The 26,706-nt window shown below is 37.4% G+C and overlaps 1 protein-coding gene across 1 annotated transcript in view; it reads left to right on the forward strand.

Annotated features, from left to right (window-relative positions):
* LOC126250027 (GATOR complex protein NPRL2-like) overlaps positions 1-26,706 on the forward strand; it is an 86,839-nt gene that overhangs the window by 26,034 nt on the left and 34,099 nt on the right. The window contains exons 2-5 of the mRNA XM_049951524.1: positions 1,873-1,964; positions 4,800-4,956; positions 14,727-14,856; positions 23,324-23,460. Coding sequence (XP_049807481.1) covers positions 1,873-1,964; positions 4,800-4,956; positions 14,727-14,856; positions 23,324-23,460 — 516 coding nt within the window. The remainder of the gene's footprint in view (positions 1-1,872; positions 1,965-4,799; positions 4,957-14,726; positions 14,857-23,323; positions 23,461-26,706) is intronic.

Here is a 26,706-nt window from a genome sequence, read left to right on the forward strand (position 1 = left end):
CCCTCATATTGGCGATGTCCTCGTCAAAGGAGCCATACCATCATTTGTGTTAAGTGATTTAAGGGGACCATGGAAAATCTAAATTAACGTACCCTGAAGGGAATTTGAACAACTATCCTCCAAAATAAGAGTCTGTTGTCTTACCACCATAGCACCTTGCTCAGGAGTCTGATAAAAATAAATATCTTATAATGAAAGGCCATGTTGTTCTAATAGGAACCAAACTATGAAACTTGTGTTTTTTTTTTTTTTTTTTGTTCCCAGTATTAAAAGATCACAGGCCAGATAAAAGAAAGAAAGGTGACTTATTTCATTCCAAAACTGTCACTGTGGCATATGACTGCATTGTGGGTCAGGCCCAGCCTGTGGTACTACCAATTAAAACTATTTTTGTACTTCACATGTCTTTCTGTGATGTCTTTTAATGTTATATTCTTCTTAGCAGTATTTGTAATTATACATTGTTATTTAACTAATATTGTTTGTGAATTTGGCACTGAAGCAAATCAAGACTTGCACCGAAATATTTTTGGAGAACTTCAGCTTGTAATTATTTTAAAACATTTTGGCACACAGAAAATATTGAGGAAACTGTCCTTCACATGCCTTCATGCAGTTCTTAGAAATTTTTTTGTATAAGGGGCGTTCAAAAAGAAACTAGCCAGAGGCATAATTACAGAAACCAGTACTTGTATGTTAGAAGTATTGAGATTGCCTGGTTGTTTTGATTTGCTTGCTTGTTGAAGGGTGGTCAAGGTTTGCAAGTAATGCTGGGCATTCACTGTTGTCCCGCACTGCAGGAAGTGAATCAGAAGGGGGGCATCTTGACAAAGAAGAACGTTAGCATAACCTTTCCTGCACTTGTGTGGGTGGCCTTGGCTTTTTTTGGTGTGGTGTGATGACCCTGGATGCTTCCACTGGAGACTTTGTCGTTTCAATTCTGGTTCAAAGTGATGACCACTCGTGCCAAGAACACATTCCGTTCCCGAGCATAGTGCTGCAGATGAGCAATACAGTGGGCCATTCAGAATACTTCCTGTTGTGGTTGAAGAGTGTGGGGCACCCATTGGGCACACACTTTGTGCATGTGCAGTCATTCCTTCATGATGGTGTGAACATTTCTGACACTCAATCCGACCATGGCAGCTATGGCTTTCACTGTCACTCGGTGGTCCTAGGTAATGAGTGCAGCCACCAGCTGGACGATGTCATCGGTAATGCAGTGTGGTGCTCCAGACCGTGCATCACCAGCTAACGACACCCGTCCTTCCCTGAAGCCCTTGTGCCACGCCTTGACCCTTGGAAGGGACATGCAGTGTTCACCGTACACTTGTGACATTCGTCAGTGAATGTCCATTTCTCCTCCTCCTCCTCCTCCTCCTCCTCCTCCTCCTCCTCCCATTATCAGAAAATGAACAACACCTCTTTGCTCTTGTGTTGACACCTGCATGTCACTGTTTGCAATGTGACTGGCAGCATTGCATGATTGATGCATGCTGCTGCTAGTTCTGTATAGTCACATGACATGCACACGTGCCCTCTAGTGACGGGCTGTAAACTTCAATGCTCTGGTCAGAACCACACCTTGTTACACATGCCACAATATTACCCTCCTGTCACTGGTTTGTGCATTCGACTCGGGCTCATTTCTTTTCGAAAGCTCCTTATATTTAAATGAGTACACTCGAGCAATGTTCAATTATTTTAAATTTACTTGTGATATGTCACACTGTTTAACATATTTGTTACAGTCTGTGACAAAAAAATGAGAACCATTGCTTTATTTTAACTTGCCAGGAGTATTTTCTGCATGGCACTGCTGATGCTTGTGATTAAACTATCTTCATAGATTTTCTTCATTGTGTATTTCAGGTCCCTGAAAATTATATTTCTAAGGACTTTTTTGATGCAGTGAGTGTCTACATAATACCAAAGGCACAACTCCAAAGGAGTACCATTACAGTGTAAGTTACAATGCAACAAAAAGGATTGCAATGTACTGGGAAATTTGTTTCTTCTATAAACAGCAATTAGAAAGATTGCACAGAAATGGTGTAGTAGTGAATAGTGGGGTCAGTGTACAACTAATTTCCATTAGAAATCCATGGTCTAGGTGCAAACATGGCATTAATGTACATTGGGAAATGACAAGTATCACTAACATGTAGTCCATTGAATTAGTCAGTCAATCAAGCACAAAACGATGTGATGATTAAAATTCATGAGACAACAGATTCCTGGGACAGCTGAGACTGTAAATGTTTAAGGCAAACTGTTATTCAGTGGTCTGATTCTTGCAGATGTGCTAACACTGTTGTAATGTTGTAGAGACACAGTATAAGAAATAACACCAACCAAGTTTTATTCTACTCCCACATGAAGACCCACAGTAACACTGAATGACACATAGAGCAATGCTAAGTCTCATAACTATAGAACACATCAGTAAAAAATCTCGTAGGTGAGCATACAATAAGTTAGTAAACATGGCACAGCACTTACTACACCATCTGTCCAGGTTGCAAGGTGACTTCTCTAGGCCTTGTATCATGTGTCATCTGATTACACATGTAATATAGGGCTACAACAAACATATCTTACTGCACAGTGCTCCAGCTCTTCTAGGTATTTGTAAGTGCACCAGTATGAATTTCCTCCAGTGCTGTGGACATCTTTACATGTGCTTACTCGCAAACTCCTGAATGCTATTAAACACATTGACACACACTGACTTTTGTGTATCTATTTGTCAGATTTTTGTTCAAAATTTCACAGGATCGATTCAAAGGTCAACCCACTTGGTGTGAATGAGCTTTTGTGGCTTCTTGTTGCTGTTTTAAACAGAATTGCATCTATTTGTTAGTATAATGTAATTTTGTAGTTAAAAGAAAGTATACTCATCAAATGGAGACAGGAGAAACATATATATGGTCCAATCGCATTAATATGTGCACCAAGAGATGGGAGGTGGCAGCACTAGCAGTGGAGGCTATATAAAGCATGTTGACAGGACACTGAAAACAGTGCAGTTGTTGTATTGTGCAAGCAGAGTGATTTATTTGCCATTCAAAAGGGCATGATCATTGGCTTTTGGGCCAAGAGTGGAAGCCTTCCTGAAACAACAGTTTGTCAACTGTTCATATGCTGCCATGGTTAAAGTATACCACGCATAGAAAAATGGCATTATTCAAAACCGGTATAAGGCAACTACTGTGCACAACAGGCCATATATGATATAAGCGAGTGACTGCTGTGGAGATGTGTGTGAGTGAATAGACATGCAACTGTTGTGCAACTGACCACCCACTTGAACCAAGGGGCCACCAACAGCGTCTCCTTGACCCTTCAGTGAACATTTTTGCATACGAGCCTCTGCAGCGGGCACCTGTTGATGCATCCATGCTGACTGCTGTTCATTGACAATGAAGGCTGGAATCTGCATGCCAGTACCCCAACTGGACATCCACTGAGTGGCAACTGGTGGTCTTTCCAGGTGAATTTTGTTTTATGCTCCATCAGACATATGGTCATCATCATGTACGGCATGAAATGTCTGAAAACAAACAATCTGCAACAGTCATCGGAAGGGTCCATGCTGGAGGGCACTCCCTGGATGAAATCATCATTCTGGATGGCACAGTGAATTAACACAAGTATGTTTTTATCCTTGAGGGGCCATGTCCACCACTACACACATTTTGTTTTTCCTCAGCATGATGGGTTCTACCAGCAGGACAATGAAAAAGTCACACAGCTCGCAGTGTATATGTGTGGTTCGAAGAGCACCAAGGTGAGTTTACTATACTCCCCTGGCCATCAAACTTGCCAGATTTAAGCCCAATTTAGAATCTGTGGGACCACCTTGATTGGGCTGTTCATGCCATGGACCTCAACAGAGAAACCTAGCACAGCCTCATTGGTAGCTTCTGGAACCTCGTTGACTCTCTTCCTGTACGTCTTGCAGTAGCCTGTGCTACAATAGGTGGTTATCCAGGCTGTCACATTAATGTGACTAGACTGTGTATAAAGGTTAAGTAAATGTGCAAGCTTTCAAAGACAGTGGCTCCTTCTTCCAGCAGAAGGGTTGACGGGGAAGGAAGAGGGATGCAGGAACAGCAATCAATCTTTCTTTCTCATCCCATCTGGTAAGTCTCCCATGATATGGAGTTCTTCGTCCCTCTTCCTTCTCCTTCAATCCACCTGCCCAAAGGAGGAGACACTGGCTCTGAAAGATTGCACATTTGCTTAAACTTTTTATATGTTTTATTCTGCAGCCACATGGTGAGTAGATTTTTTATTCATCTACTTACATCATATTTTAAAAAAAATATTTTCACTGATATGTGAATTATTTGTCAAGGTTGTCATCAGTGTGTCATCATTGATTTTCTGTTGGACTAAGTTGAGTAACTTTAATTTTTGCAAAGAAAATGGCACATCCTAATGATGACACGGAGGCAGAGATACTGTAGATTCTAACTGTGATTGTAAGATTGTGTATATTTTATTTATGTTATGTGGCAGAGGATCACCAGCAGTACCATGTGCAAGATTCATAAATAACTATAGTCAAATGATCCCTCTTTGCAGCATTTAGCTTTTTTAACTGACTCAGTTTCTTTTACAAATGATGACTCAGTTTCTTTTACAAATGAGATAAGACCTTCCTTTAAATTTTAATTAAAGGCATGCTGTTATTTATTATACAGCTTGTTGTTTGTAGCATAGAAAGAGAATTGGCTGTAACGAAGGTAAAATGAAAACTGGAAAAAATCTCATGACTCCATTTTTATTTCCAGTGTATTGTATGATTTGAAGGTGCTTGGCTTTCCAGTTCGAATTGACAACAAAAAATATGCCAGAAATGCTTACCATTACAACTTGTGCTTTGTATGTGATGCATGGGCCCGCACTGTCCAATATGAACCTGTTGTTAAGAAGCTAGCAGATTACTTGGTAAGATGTTCTGTGATTATATTGTAGAATAGACTTGCAAATTCCTTAACAGATGTGTTTTTCTGTAATGGCTGTTAAGTTTCTTGTGCTGTTTAACATATGGTCACAACTGTTGTTTCATGTATCGCTTCGGCTACACTCAGTCATATATTACACACACAACCTTTCACAAATTTGCCCTCCGGCACCACTCTGCAGCAAGTTGTATCTTTTATTCCACGTGATATGACATAAGTAATTGTCTTTCATTCTTGAACATGTTTTTTAAAGATCAAAGTAGAGGACATTATTATCTAAAATATCTTTAACAGGATTTATAGTGCACACAACTTAAATATTTCATAGACTGAACTTACTAGTGAAGTGAGCACAGGAACCATCTTGTGAACAAAATTATTTTATTATCTTTCCAGTCCCAGATGAAACAAAATATATCTTGGTTTTGGCTTCATAGAAAGTCATCAAATGATTAAGATAGCAACTCTTAAATATCTGGGAAGATACAATAACAATTTGATTAACTTGAATATTGTAGTTTTATATTTGAAGTGGTGTGTAAAGTTGAAGCATTGGGTGACAAATATTTATCAGTGGAATAGTTGAATGGAAATTGCGGTGATTAAATGCATAGTAGAATAAACTAATACTAAAACTGTAGACTTTATTAGGAATTAAATTAGATAAAAATTCTGAACAACTGCATTACCATTTGCTGATGATAAGGTAATAATACGAGAAAGTGAAGAATGGCAGTACATGATGTAAACAAAGTATGTACTGAATATAATCTTAAAATTACATAACACAGAAGTTATCACCTTTCAAAGTAAATATCCAGTACAATTGAAGAGTGGAAAAGTTATAAAAGCTGGAAAAAATTTGCTCATAAATATGAAGTAAAGGTAATAGTATGTGCACTCTATATAACAAAAAAGTGAGGAATGGTGTCCAGAGTAAAAGCTCCAATTATTTGTATCATGAAAAATGCTTCAAGAAAACTTAAAATTTGCTAATTTGACTTATTGTATGGAAGTCAATTGTGCCAAGGGCCACAGTTTGTAAGAATGCTTAAGAACAGAACAAAACTTTTAATGTTACTCTGCTGCTATTTTACATGAAGACACAAGCAGTGGTTCAACACTGAATGGACTTCTTCGCAACTGGTCTCCATTAAGGACCGTGTATGTAACTGTGAGAGTACACTGTATAAATAAATAATAAACTTAAGTCTTGTAACAGTGATATTTGGACATGCCAGGTGTGTGTAAATAAAATATGTGAAAGAAAGTTTGTAAATACTATGAAGAAGGCTGAATTGATCAAAATGCTGCAAAAGGATATCAAACTATTAAAAATAAGATATGCTGTTCTTCAAGGTTAATATGCAGTGTTGAAAAGTGCCAGTGTAGTGGCAGTGAATGAAGATTTATGTATGATATATATCCAGTGACAACACTATTAATAAAGACATGGAAGAGGATGGTCAAGAGGAAAATAAATCTCAGGTGTGGATTATGATCAGTGCAAATATGTGGTGATAAAATTAGCAATAAAGTGCCAGATGTTGTTAAACCAGGATCAACATTTTAGATGTTGTGGCAGATGTATATAAAGAAAGTGCTGATTCTCAAAAAGATGTTGTTGTAACTAACAATATGAAACTAGCATGATGAGTTCACGAACTGATACATTTTGACGTTTAAGCTTGATATAGTTATCAAGAGCATATACACAGTCCATAGAGCAGACCAGTAGAATAATCCACAATAAGCAGTCTGAGCACAGTATGATGAGCCAAGACAGAATGAAGAGGTGCAGCTAGCAGCAATCATATAAATTGGTGGCGGCAGTCAAGCTAGTTGCAGGTGGTGCTAGAAGGGTGCCTGCACAGATGTCCTGCATGGCGAATCTGGTGTGGTGCTTCTCTCTGTGTCTGACCCCTGCAGCATTCAAGGGAGAAAACAGACAGAGCTGTAACTTTGATTGGCCGGTGATGGTAGTATCAGTGGGTCAAGTTTAGTGCCGAATGAGATGGTAGCCCCATGGGTTATCACAGACACAGTTGTTATCGTAGCAGGAGCAAAACAATGTATGATCTAAAACAAAGTATGATCTGATGAAGCCAGCTCATTCATTAAAGAGTTGCTCATTACACAGTAGCTACTACAGTTTACAAACATAATACTGATGACTCTGTCTGAGAAACGACTTTGTGTTGTGTTAATACAGAGATCTGTCATACCAACCAGAAACTGAAGAACTGGTGTATGAAGTTTATAAACGTAACACTTATAAAAAGGAAAGTTGCTATTCACCATATAGCAGAGATGCTGAGTTGCAAGTAGTCACAACAAAAAGACTGTCACAAATACATAAACCTTTCACGATTGCAGTCTCAAGCAGCTGGAAACTACTGAGTGTAGTTTCAGTTACCTGAGACTGCAGTTGTGTGTGTGTGTGTGTGTGTGTGTGTGTGTGTGTGTGTGTGTGGTGAGTGTCAATTTTTTATTGTTACATTCCATCCTGAATTTTCCATTGTTAAATTTAGAAATGTCACAGTTCCAGACACTCGACGTTATGGAAGGAATTATTTTACATGGTGTGGGCTGCGTCTAATTCAGTGTGATAAGAAACGTGCAGCAGGCATAAACAGTGCAGCTCAGGTATTAAACTACAGTAGCAATGAAAAGGATAGAATATGAAGTTATAAAATACAACCCAAGCAATCTATAATGAAGCAAATGTTGCTGCATAGTTGAACTGCAAGTGGAAGCACTTCTGCAAATATAATGACTCAGAACAGTTAAACTGAAGATGAGTAGTGCTGTAGACATAATCAAGAAAATTATAAACATCTACTAAAGGCCTATAACCATAATGTCCAGTCCCTATATAATGAAACAAATGTATTGAATATGTTAAAAGTAAATGAAGTGGAAGGTGAATGGCAAGGTTTTATGCCATCCAGATACAGGCTCTCTCCAGACCGAAATAGAATCAGTCTCCTAAACTTTACTTTGGGTTTACTCCTATAGCACTCAGTAACTGCTGTGAAGGAGTAACCATTTACTATATAAATAATAAAAAGTCAATAGCTTCACTAACATCACCTCACTTAGTGTTCACAAGAACTTGGAGATTGCAGTAGTTAAAAGTCTCAAAAAGAAAATAGTTGCAGCTGTGTACTGTTCCTTAACAGGAAACTCTGAAATGTTCTTGGAAAATATGGAGGGATTCTTGTAATGAAGTGTCATGCAGTAATTTGTGGTGATAATAAACATTTCATCACTGAAAATGAACACAAGTGCATATTATTAGATCTGATAAGATGTCCCTACAGGAAAAACATCAGCAGTCTTAGATCAAATAATTATTAACAATTCTAGGTATGCTGCATCAGTAAACATTTGCAATCCAGGATTTAATGATCACAAGTTCCTGATCATCAGAATGGATATTGAACAAACCGAATCTGAAAGTACAAGGCAAAAAGTGAAATGATGGTTCTTTATGGGGGTATCATAAAGGACTTCAATTAATTTATTAACTAATGAACTTTGGTCAGGTGTCTATCAGACTGTGTGGAAGATAAGTTTGCCACTTCTTTTTTTAAATACTCTAGTACTGCATTATGTGTCAGCTTTCTCCTTGCACCCAGAAATTATTAGTAAGGGAAATGAGATAACTGAAAAAATAAAGGAATTAAGAATGAATGAATTAGGAATAATGCATGAAATGATTAAGAAATATCTCCTCCAATAAATGATAATGAAGCTAGAAGTTAAACCAATAAAACAATGTATAATGATAACTAAATCTCTAATGCAACAAATAAAGTAAGAGCTATGTGGGACCTTATCAGAATGGAACCAGAGAGTAGTGAAAACAATGGCCTGACATACAATAAGAATAACGTTGTTAATCCAGTAGAAACAGTAAACATCTTGAACAATAAATTTACTAGAATTGCTGCTGATGTGGGGAAAAAAAATCACTAGAAACATGCAACCAACCAGAAATAACTCCCAGTCTTACAAAAATTTGACTTTTATTACCAATTAGTGCACCCGGCAATGGTTTGCAAGTGCTAAACATGTATGGGAACCCCCTCTCTTCCATACATCTCCTCATCACCCCATCTCTCTGTGCATAACCTCTTTCCCCTTCTTTCTATTCATCTCCACCTCCACCCTCTCTATGTCCATTTCCATCTGAATGTTCAGTAGAGTATCATGTAAAAATGTGAAATAAATCTGTCAATATCTTTCCAAGATTTTTGGTAACAATGTTTTATAAAAAACTGTTAAAATGATTTTTTTGTTATTTTGTAAACATGACAGCAGGACTGTCAAACTGAAAGCAGTTTTTTTTTCTTTTTCATTCCAAAAATACCATTACTGTCCACAATTACGAATGTAGCACAAAACAAGATAAAGTAAAATAAAATCGACTGAATTGGTCAAGTCATTCTCGGGTGATGATCTTTCATACACATGACAACTGATTTTTTTATGTATGTAGATTTAAGGAGAGAAGAAATTGTAAAGCTGTCAAGGAACCTAGCCTGTTTAAAAATAAATGTTTGCCATAGCTAATTGAATCTTCTATCCATCTTTGTACTAGCTTACTCCAGTCAGGATTTTTTTTTCAGAATTACTAAAAATATCCAAAACTGTTCCCTTTTACATATTGGAAGAGAAAGATAATGTGTGTAATTGTTTTCCAATTACTTTGACCTTCAGTTTTTCATAGGTGTTACAGTCTATTATCGACAATAGATTGACAAACTTACATAAAAAAATATTCTAGCTTGCTTACAGTGTGGCTTCAGAATCCAGAAATCAACAGACACTGCTGTATACAACTGTATGTACAATGTTTTAAAATCTACAGATGATAAAATGCAAGTAACAGGAATATTCTTAGACCTAACGAAAAAAGTTTGACATTGTCAACCACATCTTTAGTGATACAGATGTATATCTGCAGAGATTTAAAGCAATATGTGACATAGGAAACAGAGTCCTTTACTACAAAACAGTACAAAAGACATAAAAAAGCCGTGGATTACAGAAGGAATCAAAATTCAATGTGGGAGGAAAAAGAAATTACAAGGAAAGTGGTGAGGACATAACACACACATGGAACTGTTTACTCATTACAAGAAACACTGAGTTTTCTTAAGGAAATGGAATTAGCAGTTAAGGTGATAAAATTAAAGCAATGTGAGCAGTATAAAATGGAGGACTATGAGAACTTACTTGAATAAAAATCAGCAAAAAATAAGTAATAGCAGTCAAGTAGCAAACATATTTATTAATCACTTTCTGGAAATAGTTCAGAAGACGGGTGTGGGAAGTTCACAGGATAAAGTAATAGAGTGCATCCGAGAAGTTATACCATGCAGCCAATTCAGAATTACTTCACGATCCGTCAAAAAAGTAAGAATATAGTTAACTCCCTCAAACGAAAAATCTCCCACTTTCATGTTTATGGAATTAGGGAAACATCAGGCACTCTAAATATAGTGAAGAATGTCATTGTAAATGCTGAAATAAGCTTTCTGGAAAAACTCATTTTCTATTTAATATCTTAACTGCTTATTTTCTTTTAGTGTAATATATTTAAAGCTCCTTCAGTACATCTCACTACCGCTGATGTTGACTTCATGCATAATCTCCCTATTAGTGCTCCTGTGTGATATAATATGGTTGTGTATTGACATATTTGTGATAGTGCAGTTTTATTTTGTTTGTAAGTATGTTAATTAAAATGAGTTTTGAATGTTCAAACTGTCTGCCCAAAATATTACTTCTGGCAGTTGTTAATAATAATAATAATAATAATAATAATAATAATAATAATAATAATGGCTTTACTCAACATCGAATGGTACACTGCACATGTACAAAGAAACAGTAATGATTACAGTTATTTGTACAATACACAAGACACATTCTTCTGAATATGTCATTAATTTACAACAAAATTACAATAAGATGTTTACTGATTTCTATTTGCATAATTTCACAAAGCATTTGTTGTTGTTGTTGTTGTTCATATAAGTATGATAATCTTCTAATGTGTAGAAAGGGTGTTTTACTAAAAACTTCATAAGCTAATGTTTCAGTGTAATTGTAGGAAGAGCCATGACTGCACTAGGCAGTGCATTAGCTAATTTTGCACCTGCGTAGTGAGGCCCCTTTTTGTAAAGTGCTATTCTGTGGCTGCCGATGTAAAATCTTGCTTTATTTCTAGTATTGTACTGGTGCTAATCCGAATAAGTGTTTGGGTGGAGTCTTTTCACAAGCAATATGGCTTTTAGAATGTATGTGTTTATAACAGTTAACACCCCTGTTTTTGGAAACAAGTTGCGACATAATTCCCTATATTTTGCTCCACGGATTATTGTCACACCCCTTTTTTGAAGAATCATGTGATCAGGTAGATACTAGAGTGTAGGGCTATAGACACACATTTGTTATTCATAAAATGTAATGTAAGACTCGCTGTGCTGATGTATTTTCTGTTCGGAAGCCAACACTTAATTTTCTTTTTCACAGGGACCTGTAAGTTTTATCAGATGTTATGCCATGGTATTTCACGTGAACAGAATTTTGTTTCTTATTTCATTTTGTTTCTGTCTTCCATATTCATTTGTTCTAACGATATGCGTAATTTTTTTTTTTTTTTTTTTTTTTTTTTTTTTTTTTTTGGGATAACAGCAGAAATGAACATCTTTCACATTACAGACTTCTCTGAATTCTATGGGAGGACAGGATTTTGCATGGATTACAATGTTGGTGCATGTCAGTTTTCTAAAGGTGATAAAGGTACATTTACCATTGGACTTCAGAATGCTAAAATCCACAAAGTTGAGGACCCTCAGTATTATCATATCCAATGTAAATTTTATTTTGGTGTTCATGGCACATATTTTTAAAGTAGCATGCCAGATATCTTCCTGGAGTACTTCTGCTAAACTAAACTTCGGTTTTAATACAAAGCTTTCAGTGTGGCTGTAAAGGAAATCTTAGACTCAGTCACAGAATATTCAAAATTGAATATTGCTCACTGAGCAATGGATGTATAAAAACTAAATTCTACCCAAACAGCCCATGAAGGCCCAATGGTACTGAATGGCTACCATGTCACCCTCAGCCCCCAGGCATCACTGGATGCGGATATGGAGGCATGTGGTTAGCACACTGCTCTCCTGGCTGTATGTCATTTTACGAGACTGGAGCCACTAATTTTTGATGAAGTAGGTCCTCAGTTTGCCTCATAACAGCTAGCCAACAGTGCTTGGCAGACCGGATGGTCACCCGTCCAAATGCTAGCCCAGCCTGACAGCGCTTAACTTTGGTGATCTGACAGGAGCTGGTGTTACCACTGTAATGAGTCCATTGTCTGAGCAGTGGATGTGTAGATAGATGGAAAATAGATACAAATTTAAAGCAGTATGTGGCATAGGGAACAGAGCACTTTATTACAAAAATTTGAAACAGTACAAAAGTTTTTTTTTTCTATTGTGGGGAATTTTTGAGCTTAGACAGTGATCAAGAACATTCTATGCTGGATTCTATAGATAAAAAAGGACCTAATGGAATGTGCATAGATGGCATTAATATGAAACTGGGAAACAGATGAAAGTGATGGGAAACTGCAACTAGTTGTATAGCATATGAAAATGGAAGGAATGACAGAGAGTTTAAGAAATGTGCAAAGCATGTTACTAATGATCTATAAATGTAGGCTGCAATTACAAATGAAAATTTGCACCAAGGCCAGGATTCGAACCTGGCCACTATGCCAGGATGGCAAAGTGGTTAGGGCATCTGCGTAGTGAGGAGGAGATCTGTGTTTGAATCCCAAGTTGGTGCAAATTTTCATTCATCACTTCAGTCTGCATACATACTTAAAGATGCTTGAGACTTGAAATGGTCTCTGGAATCATATAGTTTCATTTAATTGATTTGACAATGTTATGAGGAATGTGAGAGAAATGTTACAGAACAAAAATTGACCCAGAAAAGTAAAAAGATAATATACCAAACATATTATATACCAGTGGTGCTCTACACTGCAGAAACCTAAGTCCTGAAGGAAAGAGGAAGATTTAAAATGTGAGCAAGTAGAAATGAAGTTTTTGAGAAGTCAGGTAGAGTAATAAAAATTGAAATGATGAAAAATGAAATGTTAAGGAAATAAAACATGAGGAACCCCTACAAAACAAAACAAGGCAGAAGAAAAAATTTCAAATTGGTATGAGCATGTGAAGAAAATGGATGAGACAAGATTCCTAGGATGGTACCTGAGGTGAAAATGGTAAGAGACCAAGGAAAGCCCAAAGGACAAGTAGCGAAAAGGAGTGGAAGGAAGCATTTGGTCCACAGTAGTGACAGAGAGGTGGTGTGAAGATGAGAGAAGAAGCAGAGAAGCAGTGACTTGTTCCAAGCAGACCCTACCTGTGATGAGAAACTGTATATGATGATGATGATGATGATTACTACTACTGCTACTACTACTACCACTAACACTACCACTACTACTTGTTGTATGGGTTTATAAGAGTGAGGCTTCCCTTCCATGGAATTCTAAATATTGCTGCAGTTGCCTAATTTTTTCTAGTACAATCTTAAGATGCAAAATTAAACATGAACATCTGAGGGTTTAGGATTGAAAACGCAATCTTACAAAAATTCATTTCCTGTCATTGCATCTACATCTCTTCACTGAATGTATCTTTGAAACTGAAAAACTAAACAACATACACAGTCCACTCACATTAATGTGACCAATGCCTGTGTTAGACATCAATATGCAATAACCACTCAGAGATGGCAAGTGGCAGCACTAGCAATCAGGGGTATATAAAGCATGTTGGAGGAGGATGGGGGGGGGGGGGGGGCATGGAAAATTGTGCAGACTTTGTCATAACGAGGAAATGGAACAATTTATCTGGTGTCCACAAGGGCATGATCATTGGCTCTTGGGCCAAGTGTTGAAGTGTTTCCGAAATTGGTTAAGTTTGTAAACTGTTCATGTGCCACTGTAGTTAAAGTATACAATGAATTACAAAAGGGTGCTGTCCAAAACTGGAGCCGAGGCAACAGTGGTGCACTACAGGCCATAGAGGACAGGAGCAACTAACCACCCAGATGAAACAAGTGGCTACTAACCATATCTCCTTGACAACCACTCAGTGAAGGCCTGGTTCATGGACCAATGCTGACTGGTGTCTATCAGCGACGAAGGCTGGAATTCGAACGCCAGTATAACAACTGGATATCCACTGATTGGTGACAGGTGGCCTTTTCAAACAAATGGCATTTTACACTCCATCAGACAAATGACTTTTGGCATGCATGTCATAGGGTGCCCGTGTAGCTGTGAGTTTTTATTAAAGAATTCTTCCTTCCTGTGAATTGTTTGTGAAGTGCAATGATTAGGCTGCTGGACTCGTATTTTGGAGGAATGGCATTTAAATTACTGGTGGCCATTCAGCCTTGGATTTCCTGTGGCATTCATAAATCCCTATAGTTAAATACTGGGATGCTTTCTGACATGGTTATACTGTCTAAAATCTTGCCATCTGTACTACTCCAAAGTCTGTTAAAATTATTTTACTTAAGTTGTTCATTGCTGTTATGTAGTATTTGTCTCCTTTACCAGTGTTTATTTTGAACCCATCATATTAATCTGATCTATATCCAGCAGGGTACTTATACTTCAAAGTTTTCTGAAATATTGGATTTTACCTTTTTCAGATGGCCATGGAAGTTGAAAATCATTTTCTGTCCAAATATAATCAGAAAGCAGGGGATCATGGAAGGCTTGTGCGAATGTTGAGACAGATTCTCCATGATCTGAATACTCATCGAATGTGCACATTGACTGGTCGGTACAAAATTTCTCATTTGCTTCTCTGTATATTATGTGATGTGTAATTTGTCAAAAAACACACACACACACGCGCACACACACACCGTGTGTTGGTCACTGAGGAAAAAAGTGGAGTATTACGCTGTAACAAAACTATGACAGCAGTGGAGGTATTTAAAAATTGGAGTATAAAATAAAGGCCATAAGGTTTATGAAAACCTTCTGCAATGTCAATAACTGATTTTCTTTTTAGTGAATGTGTTATAACTGTGGAAGTTTCTGCCAGACCATGAGTTATACCCAGGTCTCTTACTTATCACAAACAGTTGTGTTAAAAATGCCTATCTGAGCATGTCTTTAGACTCAGTTCAAGTTTTCAGTCTCACTGAAGTTCCCTCTAATTATTTTTGAATGTTACAAGCGGATATTCACATGTGAGGTATGTGGGAATAACACCAATGGGAGAATGAATTTGATAGAGGACCATTGTTTATCCTGTCATTGGGATAGGTAACAAATGACTTAAATTTACAAAAATTAACTGATAGAAATGGAATTTGAAGTCAGTGCAGTGAGGTAATTACAGATTCTGTATTCGAAATAATCTGGATGAAAGTAAATGTGAAACTTAACCAGGCATGGTAATTGAATTCTTTTTGAACTATTTCCCTCAGAAGCTGTGGCAGCATAGAAAGCTTACAGAATTTCATGTGAAAATTTTCTGATCATGCTATTGTAACAGAGGTAGATTTCAACTTGTCAGTAATAGAAGATGAGAGTCATACAATTACAACTTGTTCCACGAGTAGGAATTTGAATGTGATTGTTCTGAACTTCTTTTCTGACCATTACTTCAAGCAGTTAGTCAAAGAACTGGAATCTTTTGGCCTACCTCTTAGATCTACTAGTAACTAAATGACTTTTCAAATAAGTTAAAATAGAGGTGGGAATCAATGATCATAAAGCTGTTATAGCATCAATATCTATGAAGTGTTAAAAGGAATGTGAAGAAAGGTAAAAAAAAAATACTTTTGCTTTGCAAGTGTGATAGGAAAAAGATTGCCACTATCTGAGCAGTCAACATCAAATTTGTCTTCAGGATGGAGTTGTGAAGTATCAGTGGATAAGATCCAACAATGGAAAATCCAGGATGGAGTGTAACAGTATTATGAAAGGAAAGTTGCCACTCATCATATAGCAGAGATGCTGAGTCACAGATTGGCACAACAAAAAGACTGTCACAAATAAAGCTTACGGCCCATAAGGCCGTCGCCAAAAATAGACCCCCCCCCACACACACACGACTGCAGTCTCAGGCAACAGTAGCCACACTCAGACTATTGTATAAGACTGACTCTTATCCACTGATATTATGAAAATTGACACTCATCATACAACGGAGATGCCGAGTCGCAGATAGGCACAAAAAAACACACACACACACACACACACACACACACACACACACACACACGACTGCAGTCTCAGGCAACAGTAGCCACACTCAGACTATAGTTGCCAGAGACTGCAGTCGTGTGTGTGTGTGTGTGTGTGTGTGTGTGTGTGTGTGTGTGTGTGTGTGTGTGTGTGTGCCTATCTGCGACTCGGCATCTCCATTGTATGATGAGTGTCAATTTTCATAATATCAGTGGATAAGAGTCAGTCTTATACAATAGAGTTTGCATATTTATGTGCTGAGAAAAATTGTGAGGTACATGAAAGATCGACTTTGGTTTAGTACCCATAGTACAATTCACTGCAACTGCAAAGAGCTGTGACAGTTGTAACCGAAATCAACACCTTGTTGATAAATGAAAGCCGAATAAAGACAAAAGTAGCATCAGGAAAGCAATGTCAGAAGCATTCAACATATATGAAAGTAAAATTTTGTTTACCAAACTGACGAAAATTTCTAAGATGTTTTGTTCTTATGTAAAGTCATGAAATAGATCAAAATTATCTATTCAGTCACTGATCATACTGGCTCCAAAATACAAGATGACAGAGTGGGGGACAAAATACTGAATCCAATCTTTGGAACTGTTTTACTGTAGAAGATCAGATAGAAGGCTGCAAACCAAAATCAATCCTCTTAAGCTGTTTAACTGCAGAAGATCACAATATCGTTCCTTTTTTATCTTTGCATAAATGCGAAATAACAGATATTGGATAGGCTATCTCATAAACAGAGGAAAGGCAACTGTAATGATGACGTATCTGTATGAATCTATAAAGTAATATACAAGAAGTTGCCCTCCTCCTAGTATCATTGTCTCACAGGTTTCTGGAGCAATGAATGATTCAAAAGATAGGTAAGAGGCACAGATCATTCTCATTTTCAGGAAGTATCATCAGATAGAGACACATACGAGGTCTGTCTAAAAAGTATCTGACATTTGATTTTCCCATGAAAAATAGAGACAATAGTGTGGCGCCACTGTACACAGTAAAGGAAGAGACCTTTAGGCGCGTGAGTGAATTTTGTCCCCATCTTCCAGCGCATCAGTCGCTGCCTGTCGGTTGCTGAGTGAGGTGCTACACAACGCGTTCATCGGATTACCAATTCTCTCGAGATGACTGAACGTGTTGAGCAAAGATACTGCATCAAATTTTGTCTAAAGCTTGGTGATTCTCAAAGCAAAACAATTCGTAAGATTCAGCAGGTGTTTGGAGAAGATGCGATGAGTGTAACACAAATTAAGGAGTGGTTCAACTGATTCAAAAATGGCCGCACATCAGCGGAGAGTGACCAGCGTTTTGGCAGGCCCCAAACTGCTCGGGTGCAGCTGTTGTTGAGAGGGTTCAAAATTTGGTGATGGCAGATCATTTGATCTTGTGGGAGATTGCCCAAGAGGTTTTAGTGACTTAAAGATTCTGCACATGCAATTTTGCGTGATGCTTTGAACATGCACTGAGTGGCTGCGAAATTCGTGCCCAAGTTGTTGTCGCCAGAACAAAAAGACCTCCGTTTTGACGTTGCACGGGACCTTCTGGACACCACCAACACTGATCCTGGGTTTCTGAACACCGTGATAACTGGAGATGAGTCATGGGTGTACAGGTACAACCCAGAAAAAAAAAGACAGTCGTCTCAATGGAAGCATCCCATGTCTCCAAGGCCAAAGAAAGTGCAGCAGGTACGAAGCAAAATCAAGGTGATGTTGACTGTCTTCTGTGATTTCCCTGGAATTGTGCATCACGAATACGCACCAGAAGGATAAACAGTGACAAAGGAGTACTGTCAAGGTGCTCTCCGTGATGCAGTTTGGCACAAAAACCAGGCATGTGGACAGCAAAAAACTGGCAACTGCATCACGACAATGCTCCCACACATTCATCCCACTTGATCCAAAATCTCTTGGCCAAACATGGAATTCCAGTCGTTTACCAACCTCCCTATTCTCCAGACATGGCTTCTTGCAACTTGTTTCCAAAATTAAAGGCTCTGCCGAAAGGATCCCATTTTGAGAGTAGAGAAGAGATAATTCAGAACACGAAAACGGAGCTGAACACCATTCCAAAAGAAGATGTCCAGAAGTGTTTCCGGCTGTGGAAGGATCAGTGGGCTAAGTGTGTGCAAGCACAAGGGGCTTACTTTGAAGGGGATTAGGGTCCCAACCCCGTCAGGTATTTGAAATATTTTTTCTGGCCAAAGGTCAGATATTTTTTAAACAGGCCTCATATGTAGTTATAAGCCATTCATGCTCATATATTGTGACCATTCTGTAGAACAAAAATCTCCTCTGTGGGAATCAACATGGATTTCACAAACAAAGATATTGTGAAACTCAGTCTCTCTGTCCACTGACAAGGTGCAGACAGGAAACATGCTGATGGCATGGTCTTTATGTGGTCAAAAGGCATTCAATACATTTCTGCAGTGTCCTTAATTAACAAAAAAGGACGTTACAAAGCATTGGATCATCTTTGTAACTGGATTCAGAACTACCTAGCAGATATAATTCAACCCATTATTTGTGAGGGTGAGAAATAATTAGAAATAAAAGTAACTTCTGGAACTCCCCAAGGCACTGTTATAGGATTGGTGGATAATGCAGGAAGCTCCGTGAAACTGTTTTTAGATGATTCTGTTGTATGTAGGAAAGCAGAAACACCAGAAAACTTAAATGATATCAAGTTGAAGTCTACAGATGTTTGTTGCTTGACCCAAGGATTATCAGTTGACCCTCAATTTAAATAAATGTGACATTTTGCACATAAACAACAGAAAGACCTGTAACTGTTGATTATGCAGTGGTGAAAAATGGAAACTGTAACAACGATAGGAGTATCTATCCAAGTATCTATCCAACCTAAGAGTATCTATCCAAATTGACCTAAAGCAGAATGATCACACACAACTAATTACAGAAAAACAGACAACAGACAGATTCATGGAAAAAATCCTGCGGAAATGTAATTCATCCATGAAATAACTATCTACAAAATACTGGTCTGATTGATTCACAAGTATTGCTCATCAATCTGTGACTCTTGTTGGTTAGGAGTAATGGAGAAAAATAAAGAAGATCAAAAGAAGATTGGTGCATTTTATCATGGGCTTGTATACAAAGAATGAGGCTATTATGGAGGTGCTCAACAAACTCCTGTGACAGAAAAGAGAGGTGTTGCGGATCACAGAGAGGTTTACTATTAAAAGCCTGAGTCTGAATCGTTCAAGAAGAGTGGCTGGCTGCATATTATGTCATCCCACATGTCATGACTTGACCTTGACAGGAAAATGAGATAAATAAGAGTTCCTTTGGAGGATTACCGATAGTCATTCATCCCACACACTATTTATGATTGGAAGCGGAAAAGGAGTACTGATAATGGTATCAGAAGCACCTTTCACCACATACAGTAATGTTGCTTGTGGGGTACAGATGTAGATGTGAAATGAAGTTCGGTAACATGACAAAAAGCATATCAATAATTTTGAACAGTGTATCTCTGGAACTTCAGCGACTGATTGTGAAAAACTGGCCTTGAAGCAGTCTTCAGATTTTGGCCTAGTGAGGTGGCAATAACTTACCGAGTTCATACTTCTGTGTTCAGAATGAGTTACTACTACATCAATCCTGCCAATGTTCCCATCTCAACACATTCTGGTCTAAAGGTGGTTTTACTGAAATGGGTAATCAGAAATGAATAAAAAAGTGATGTGGGCTGTTTCAGGATTTGTGCGAAAAGTATGACTACCAGTCAGTTGTCCACATGAATACATAAACACTCATTTGTGGCATAGAGCCAAGTTAACTGCCCAGGGGCAAAGTATGCTGCTGAGCGTAACGTTTTTGACTTCAGTGGCTGCTTCATGACAAATTCAATTTGGAGCAACTTTGTACATCCCTTTCCAATATCAGCTTCTTTGAATTGTGCAGATGAGTATCGTCCCTACAACATATGCCTCCAGAACCCTCTTAGGCTCAGTCTCTGTTTGGCTTTGTCCTACACCCACATCCACCCCTTTTTTAATACCTTAACTCGCATCACCATCTCCAATAGCTCTTCATTACTTCACATTTATGTGATTAATCTTTACATTAATGTATATCCAAACTATACTCCCTGTGGTCTGCCATTCTCAAAGTACATACAGTTTCTCATTCAGATTTCTATAGCAAGAAACTTTTGGAGAAAAGAGAAGCACCTCTATGAATATCAAAAGCCCAGAGGGCAAGCCAAGACAAAGCAAAGAAGAGAAGACTGAATGGTGGAAGAAATATATACACTGTGCAACACAGTTAAAGAGTCACGTTTTCAAAACCCTGTAATTGTCTCCTGTTGGGATGCAAAAGTCTGAAATTTGACTTGATGGTCCTACAACATTCCTCTATAATGGTTAAAAGCATGGTGGCCTGCGACATCACCCCCAGGATTGGCGGTGCTTTGAACAGCAAGGTGTCAGCATATACTAAAAAAAAGGCAAAATCTCAGAAGTTTATGTGAAGTGTAAGGTGGGTTAACAATGTCACATTAGCACCAAATTTTACCACAGTTCTGCTCAGCGCCATATTGTGGGTTGTCACATGATTGGGAGGTCATATGCCATGCAATTCAGTGCTAGGCATTGTGATTCTGATCTGCATTGCAGAGGCATTGAAAGAATGGGTGAAATGTGTGTAAGAAGGGATGTGAAAACTTTCCTGTCATGTGACACGTCCAAGATGCTGTTGGGCAGAATTGTGGTGAAATTTGTTCCAATGTGACATCATTAACCCGTCTTATAGCTCACATGAAATTCTGAGCTCTAGAGCTTTTTTGCATGTGTTGAGAGCTTGCTGTCTGAAACATTGATGAGTCTGAAGGTGATCTGTTGCAGGTGGCCATGCTTTTGCACTATTATAGGAGAAGTCTGTGGGCACCTTTGAGTAAAATTTCAGACTTGTGTGTCACACTGGGAGACAGTTATGAGGTTTCAAAAAAGTGACCCTTTAGTTATGTTGCACAGTACAGAAGGGCTGTAAAAATAAAACAGACTTGAAGACGTTGTTATGGAAATGGAAAAGGAATTGGATGCAGATGAAGTAGGGAGATATGTTTTTTAGTACTCTGTCAAATTCTTCTTGTGTAATATCACAAGTTGAAAGAATGTGCATGGAGTAGGCAACATTCCCTCAGAATTACTGAGATCCTTGTGAGAACCAACCATGACATTACTATTCCACCTAGTATACAAGATATACACTATTCCCTAAGACTTAAAGAAGCATGTAATAATCTTAATTCTAAAGAAAGAAGGTGCTGATAGGTGTGAATATTACTGAAGCATTAGTTTCATAAATCATAGTTGTAGAATGTAGAAGACTGGTAGAAGCCAAACTTAGAGAAGACGAGTTTGAGTTTCACAGAAATGTAAGAACATGTGAGGCAATACTAATCCTAAGACTGCCTTTAGTACAGTTGGCTGAAGAAACCCAAACCTACGTTTGCAGATTTAGACAAAGCTTTTAATGATGTTGACTGAAATAAACTCTTTGGAATTCTCAAGGCAACGGGAATAAATTACGGGAAGTGAAAAGATATGTACTACTTGCACAGAAACTGGACTTCAGTTATAAGAGACTAAGGATGTGAAAGGGAAGCAGTAGTTGAGAAGGGAGTGAGATATGCTTGTAGTCTATCTCTTGTGTTATTCAAGCTGCACACAGAGCTAGCTATAAAGGAAACTGAAGTAAAATTTGGAAGAAGGATTAATGTTATATGTGCTGTGAACTGAAGAACATCCTGTAGAGGTCTGTTTAGGGAACTAGGGATACAAACTACTGCTTCCCTATATATTTATTCCTTAATGAAATTTGTCATTAAAAATATATCACTTTTTCAAACCAACAGCTCAGTTCATGGAATCAGTACTACAAATAAGAATAATCTTCACAGGATTTTAAAGTCAACTTACTCTTGTACAAAAAGGTGTGCATTATTCAGGAACACACATTTTCAATAACTTGCCAGCAGCCATAAAAAAAGCTTAACAACAAATGAAATTCAGTTTAAGAGAAGTGTAAAGGATTTATTGGTGGCCAACTCCTTCTACTCCATTGATGAGTTTCTCAGTAGAACCAACTGATTTGTGTGTGTGTGTGTGTGTGTGTGTGTGTTGTGTGTGTGTGTGTGTGTGTGTGTGTAAAAAAAGTAGTACAATCTAATTTCTGCACCATTTCAGTGCAGTAATTTGTTCACTGTAAATAAGTATTGTGGTTGTTCTATTATATGTTCATTACCTTATAAATAAAAAACATTTTTTTTTAAATTTTAAATTCAGTGAATTAATGTGATCTTAGTAAATGAGTGTTGTAAAATGATCCTTTCATATAGTGTTCATTAAAAAAAAAAAGGAAAAACTTTTGACTTTGCAATTCTGTCAGATATGGCAAAGGATTTGTAAGACCAGTTGAATGAAATGGAGTGTTTCTTGAAAATAGGTTATAAAGTGAATATTGTCAATAATACTAACAAGCCAAAGAATTGTACTCCAGATGATAATGTGAGGAATGATGGGCTGAAAGAAGTAGAGGAGTTTTGTTATGTGGGCAGTAAAATGAAAATGGCACTGAGATAAGCTTTGTTTAAAAAAGATAAATATTTTAAGACAGGCTATAAATTATATTGTTAGGTACTCTTTTCTGAAAGTATTTGTCACAGGTTATAGTGGATGTAGTTCACAGAACTTAGGCAGAGATGAAAAGGCTTGCATAGGATAGACTAATTTGGAGAGCTGCATCAAATCAGTGTTTGGACTGAACAAAACACAGAACTTTAACTAACCACTGGAAAGCATCATTATTGAAGTTACTGGGAAGTGTTTGTCATAAGTGTGAACTTATATAATGGAAAATATTTCATAAATCAAAAATGATCATTTAAGAAATAAATCTTGTGAATGATAATTTCCTTATCTTGACCTGTTGTTCTGGCCTGTTCTTTGAAACTTACAGCACTATTTTACATTTGCAACACTATTTCTTTCTTCTTGCAGAGGGTACCACAACAACACACCTTAAAGTGATTCGCATATCTCGTGATCCTGAACCTGTAGAAGATCATCATGTCCCAATATTCATTCAAGATCAGAACACGTTCCGTTCAGAGCAATGGGACCTCACTACAAACCAAGTAAGGTTTTTCAGATAATGTCACCATTCACAACTGGGACTGCTTACATATCTTTCCTATTGGTTTGTGATTCTCCCATTTGATAAGGATGCTAAATAAGGGAACCCCTATGGTGTTATTTGTGAAGATCTGGTTATGTGCTGGCACTGAGTCTATATTCTACTTCTTATCTCATTGTGACCATTAACAGAAATATGATGCTGTACTCTTCATGAATATATGAAGACATATTCAATAGAATAGTGTCATTCAAGATGCTAAATGTGTACACCCAGTGGCAGCTCATGAGTATTCATTGTGGGTGTTCACAACTTTTTAGATTCAGATCAGTTTGAGAGCATGAAATTAATATCATATGCTGTATAACAGTTATGCTTATCAACAAATTTACAACTACAGCCACTGCCAATAATAATAACAACATTAGTAATAATAATAATAATAATAATAATAATAATAATAATAATAATAATCCCCGTGGAGGCCCGGGAAAAGAATAGGCCTCCGGTATGTTCTGCCAGTCGTAAAAGGCGACGAAAAGGACAAACCACTAATAGGGCTAACCCCCCCTTTTAGTGTGATTAGTTGGTTCAGGACAGAACTAAAGAAGCCTCGGACAAGCGCCGTCATGGTCGGGGACGACGCTTGAACCCTATGCCCGCCCACAATGGTAACGACACTGCTAGCCAACTGGAAAATGATTTAAATCCAAATAGAGGTGTTTTGCAGGATGTGCTTCCTGCAACCACCCTAGAAGGAAAACAAAGACAAAGGATGAGATGGTCAGATGAAGTTAATCGACACCTCATGTTCTGTTATTACCAAGCAACAAACCTAGGAACCAACACAACTGGATACAGATCACAAGTATACACAACATTTATTACCAGATACCCAGAATTAAATTTTTTAACAGAACAATGACTAGCTGATCAGATCCGTGTAATAATCAAAAATAACAGGATACCCCAGTCAGAATTAGAAAACATCAAACAACAAGTACAACAAATACTGGAACAAAATAATGTGCAATCAGAAGAAGAAGAAAATACAGTAATGGACTCAAACATCCCAGAGCAAACAAACAAAGAACAACACGCACCAATTAAACAATCAGAGGAAAACAAAATCTTAAGACAGCCACCAGAACAAGCACAAATAGAACACGAAGTGACACAGATGTTAGATATAGAAGAAAAATTTCAGCTAACATATATAGAATACAAAGACACAAATACAGACATTAGGCCATTCTTGCATAGACCACCAAATAACCCACAAGTCGAAACAACAATATAAACTATCAACACAATCATACACAACAAAATAAATGAAAACACGTAACTATGGAAGAGTTACAACTACTGGTTTATATAGGAGCACTCACTACACTAAATATACACACTAGGCAGAGATCAGAACCAACCAACACACAGAAGAAACCCACAAAACCAGCATGGCAACACGGGCTATAGATCAAAATAGAAAAACTGAGAAAAGACATCGGACAGCTAACACAATTTATAAGAAATGAAATCTCGGAAAAAAAACGAAAAAGATTAGGTAAAATCTCACAACAAGAAGCAACAGAGCAATTAGACGAAAAGAAGCAGAAATTACAAGCATTAGCCAAACGACTCAGAAGATACAAAAAAAGTGAAAATAGAAGGGAACAAAACCAAACATTCAACACAAACCAAAAGAAATTTTACCAGACAATAGATAACACACACATGAAAATAAACAATCCACCAAACATAACAGACATGGAACACTTCTGGAGCAACATATGGTCAAACCCGGTACAACATAACAGGCATACACGGTGGATACAAGCAGAAACACACACATACAAGATGATACCATAAATGCCTGAAGTGATAATTTTGCAACATGAAGTCACCCAAGCAATTAATTCTACTCACAATTGGAAAGCCCCTGGAAATGATAAAATAGCAAATTTCTGGTTAAAGAAGTTCACCTCAACACATTCACATCTAACTAAATTATTTAACAGTTACATTGCAGACCCATACACATTCCCTGATACACTTACACATGGAATAACTTATCTGAAACCTAAAGATCAAGCAGACACAGCAAACCCAGCTAAATACCGCCCCATAACATGCCTACCAACAATCTACAAAATATTAACTTCAGTCATTAAACAGAAATTAATGACACATACAACACAGAACAAAATTATAAATGAAGAACAAAAAGGCTGTTGCAAAGGAGCACGAGGATGTAAAGAGCAACTGATAATAGATGCAGAGGTGACATATCAAGCTAAAACTAAACAAAGGTCGCTACACTACGCATACATTGATTACCAAAAAGCTTTTGGTAGTGTACCCCACTCATGGTTACTACAAATATTGGAAATATACAAAGTAGATCCTAAATTGATACAGTTCCTAAACATAGTAATGAAAAATTGGAAAACCACACTTAATATCCAAACAAATTCAAATAATATCACATCACAGCCAATACAGATTAAGCGTGGAATATACCAAGGAGACTCATTAAGTCCTTTCTGGTTCTGCCTTGCTCTGAACCCACTATCCAACATGCTAAATAATACAAATTATGGATACAATATTACTGGAACATACCCACACAAAATCACACATTTGCTATACATGGATGATCTAAAACTGCTGGCAGCAACAAATCAACAACTCAACCAATTACTAAAGATAACAGAAGTATTCAGCAATGATATAAGTATAGCTTTTGGAACAGACAAATGTAAGAAAAATAGCATAGTCAAGGGAAAACACACTAAACAAGATGATTACATATTGGATAACCACAGCGACTGCATAGAAGCGACGGAAAAAACAGATGCCTATAAATATCTAGGATACAGACAAAAAATAGGAATAGATAATACAAATATTAAAGAAGAACTAAAAGAAAAATATAGACAAAGACTAACAAAAATACTGAAAACAGAATTGACAGCAAGAAACAAGACAAAAGCTATAAATACTTATGCCATGCCAATATTGACCTACTCATTTGGAGTAGTGAAATGGAGTAACACAGACCTAGAAGCACTCAATACACTTACGCAATCACAATGCCACAAATATAGAATACATCACATACATTCAGCAACAGAAAGATTCACATTAAGCAGAAAGGAAGGAGGAAGGGGATTTATCGACATAAAAAACCTACATTATGGACAGGTAGACAATTTAAGAAAATTCTTTCTAGAACGAGCAGAAACTA

The sequence above is a fragment of the Schistocerca nitens genome, chromosome 1, assembly GCF_023898315.1.
Source record: "Schistocerca nitens isolate TAMUIC-IGC-003100 chromosome 1, iqSchNite1.1, whole genome shotgun sequence".
Lineage (NCBI taxonomy): Eukaryota > Metazoa > Arthropoda > Insecta > Orthoptera > Acrididae > Schistocerca > Schistocerca nitens.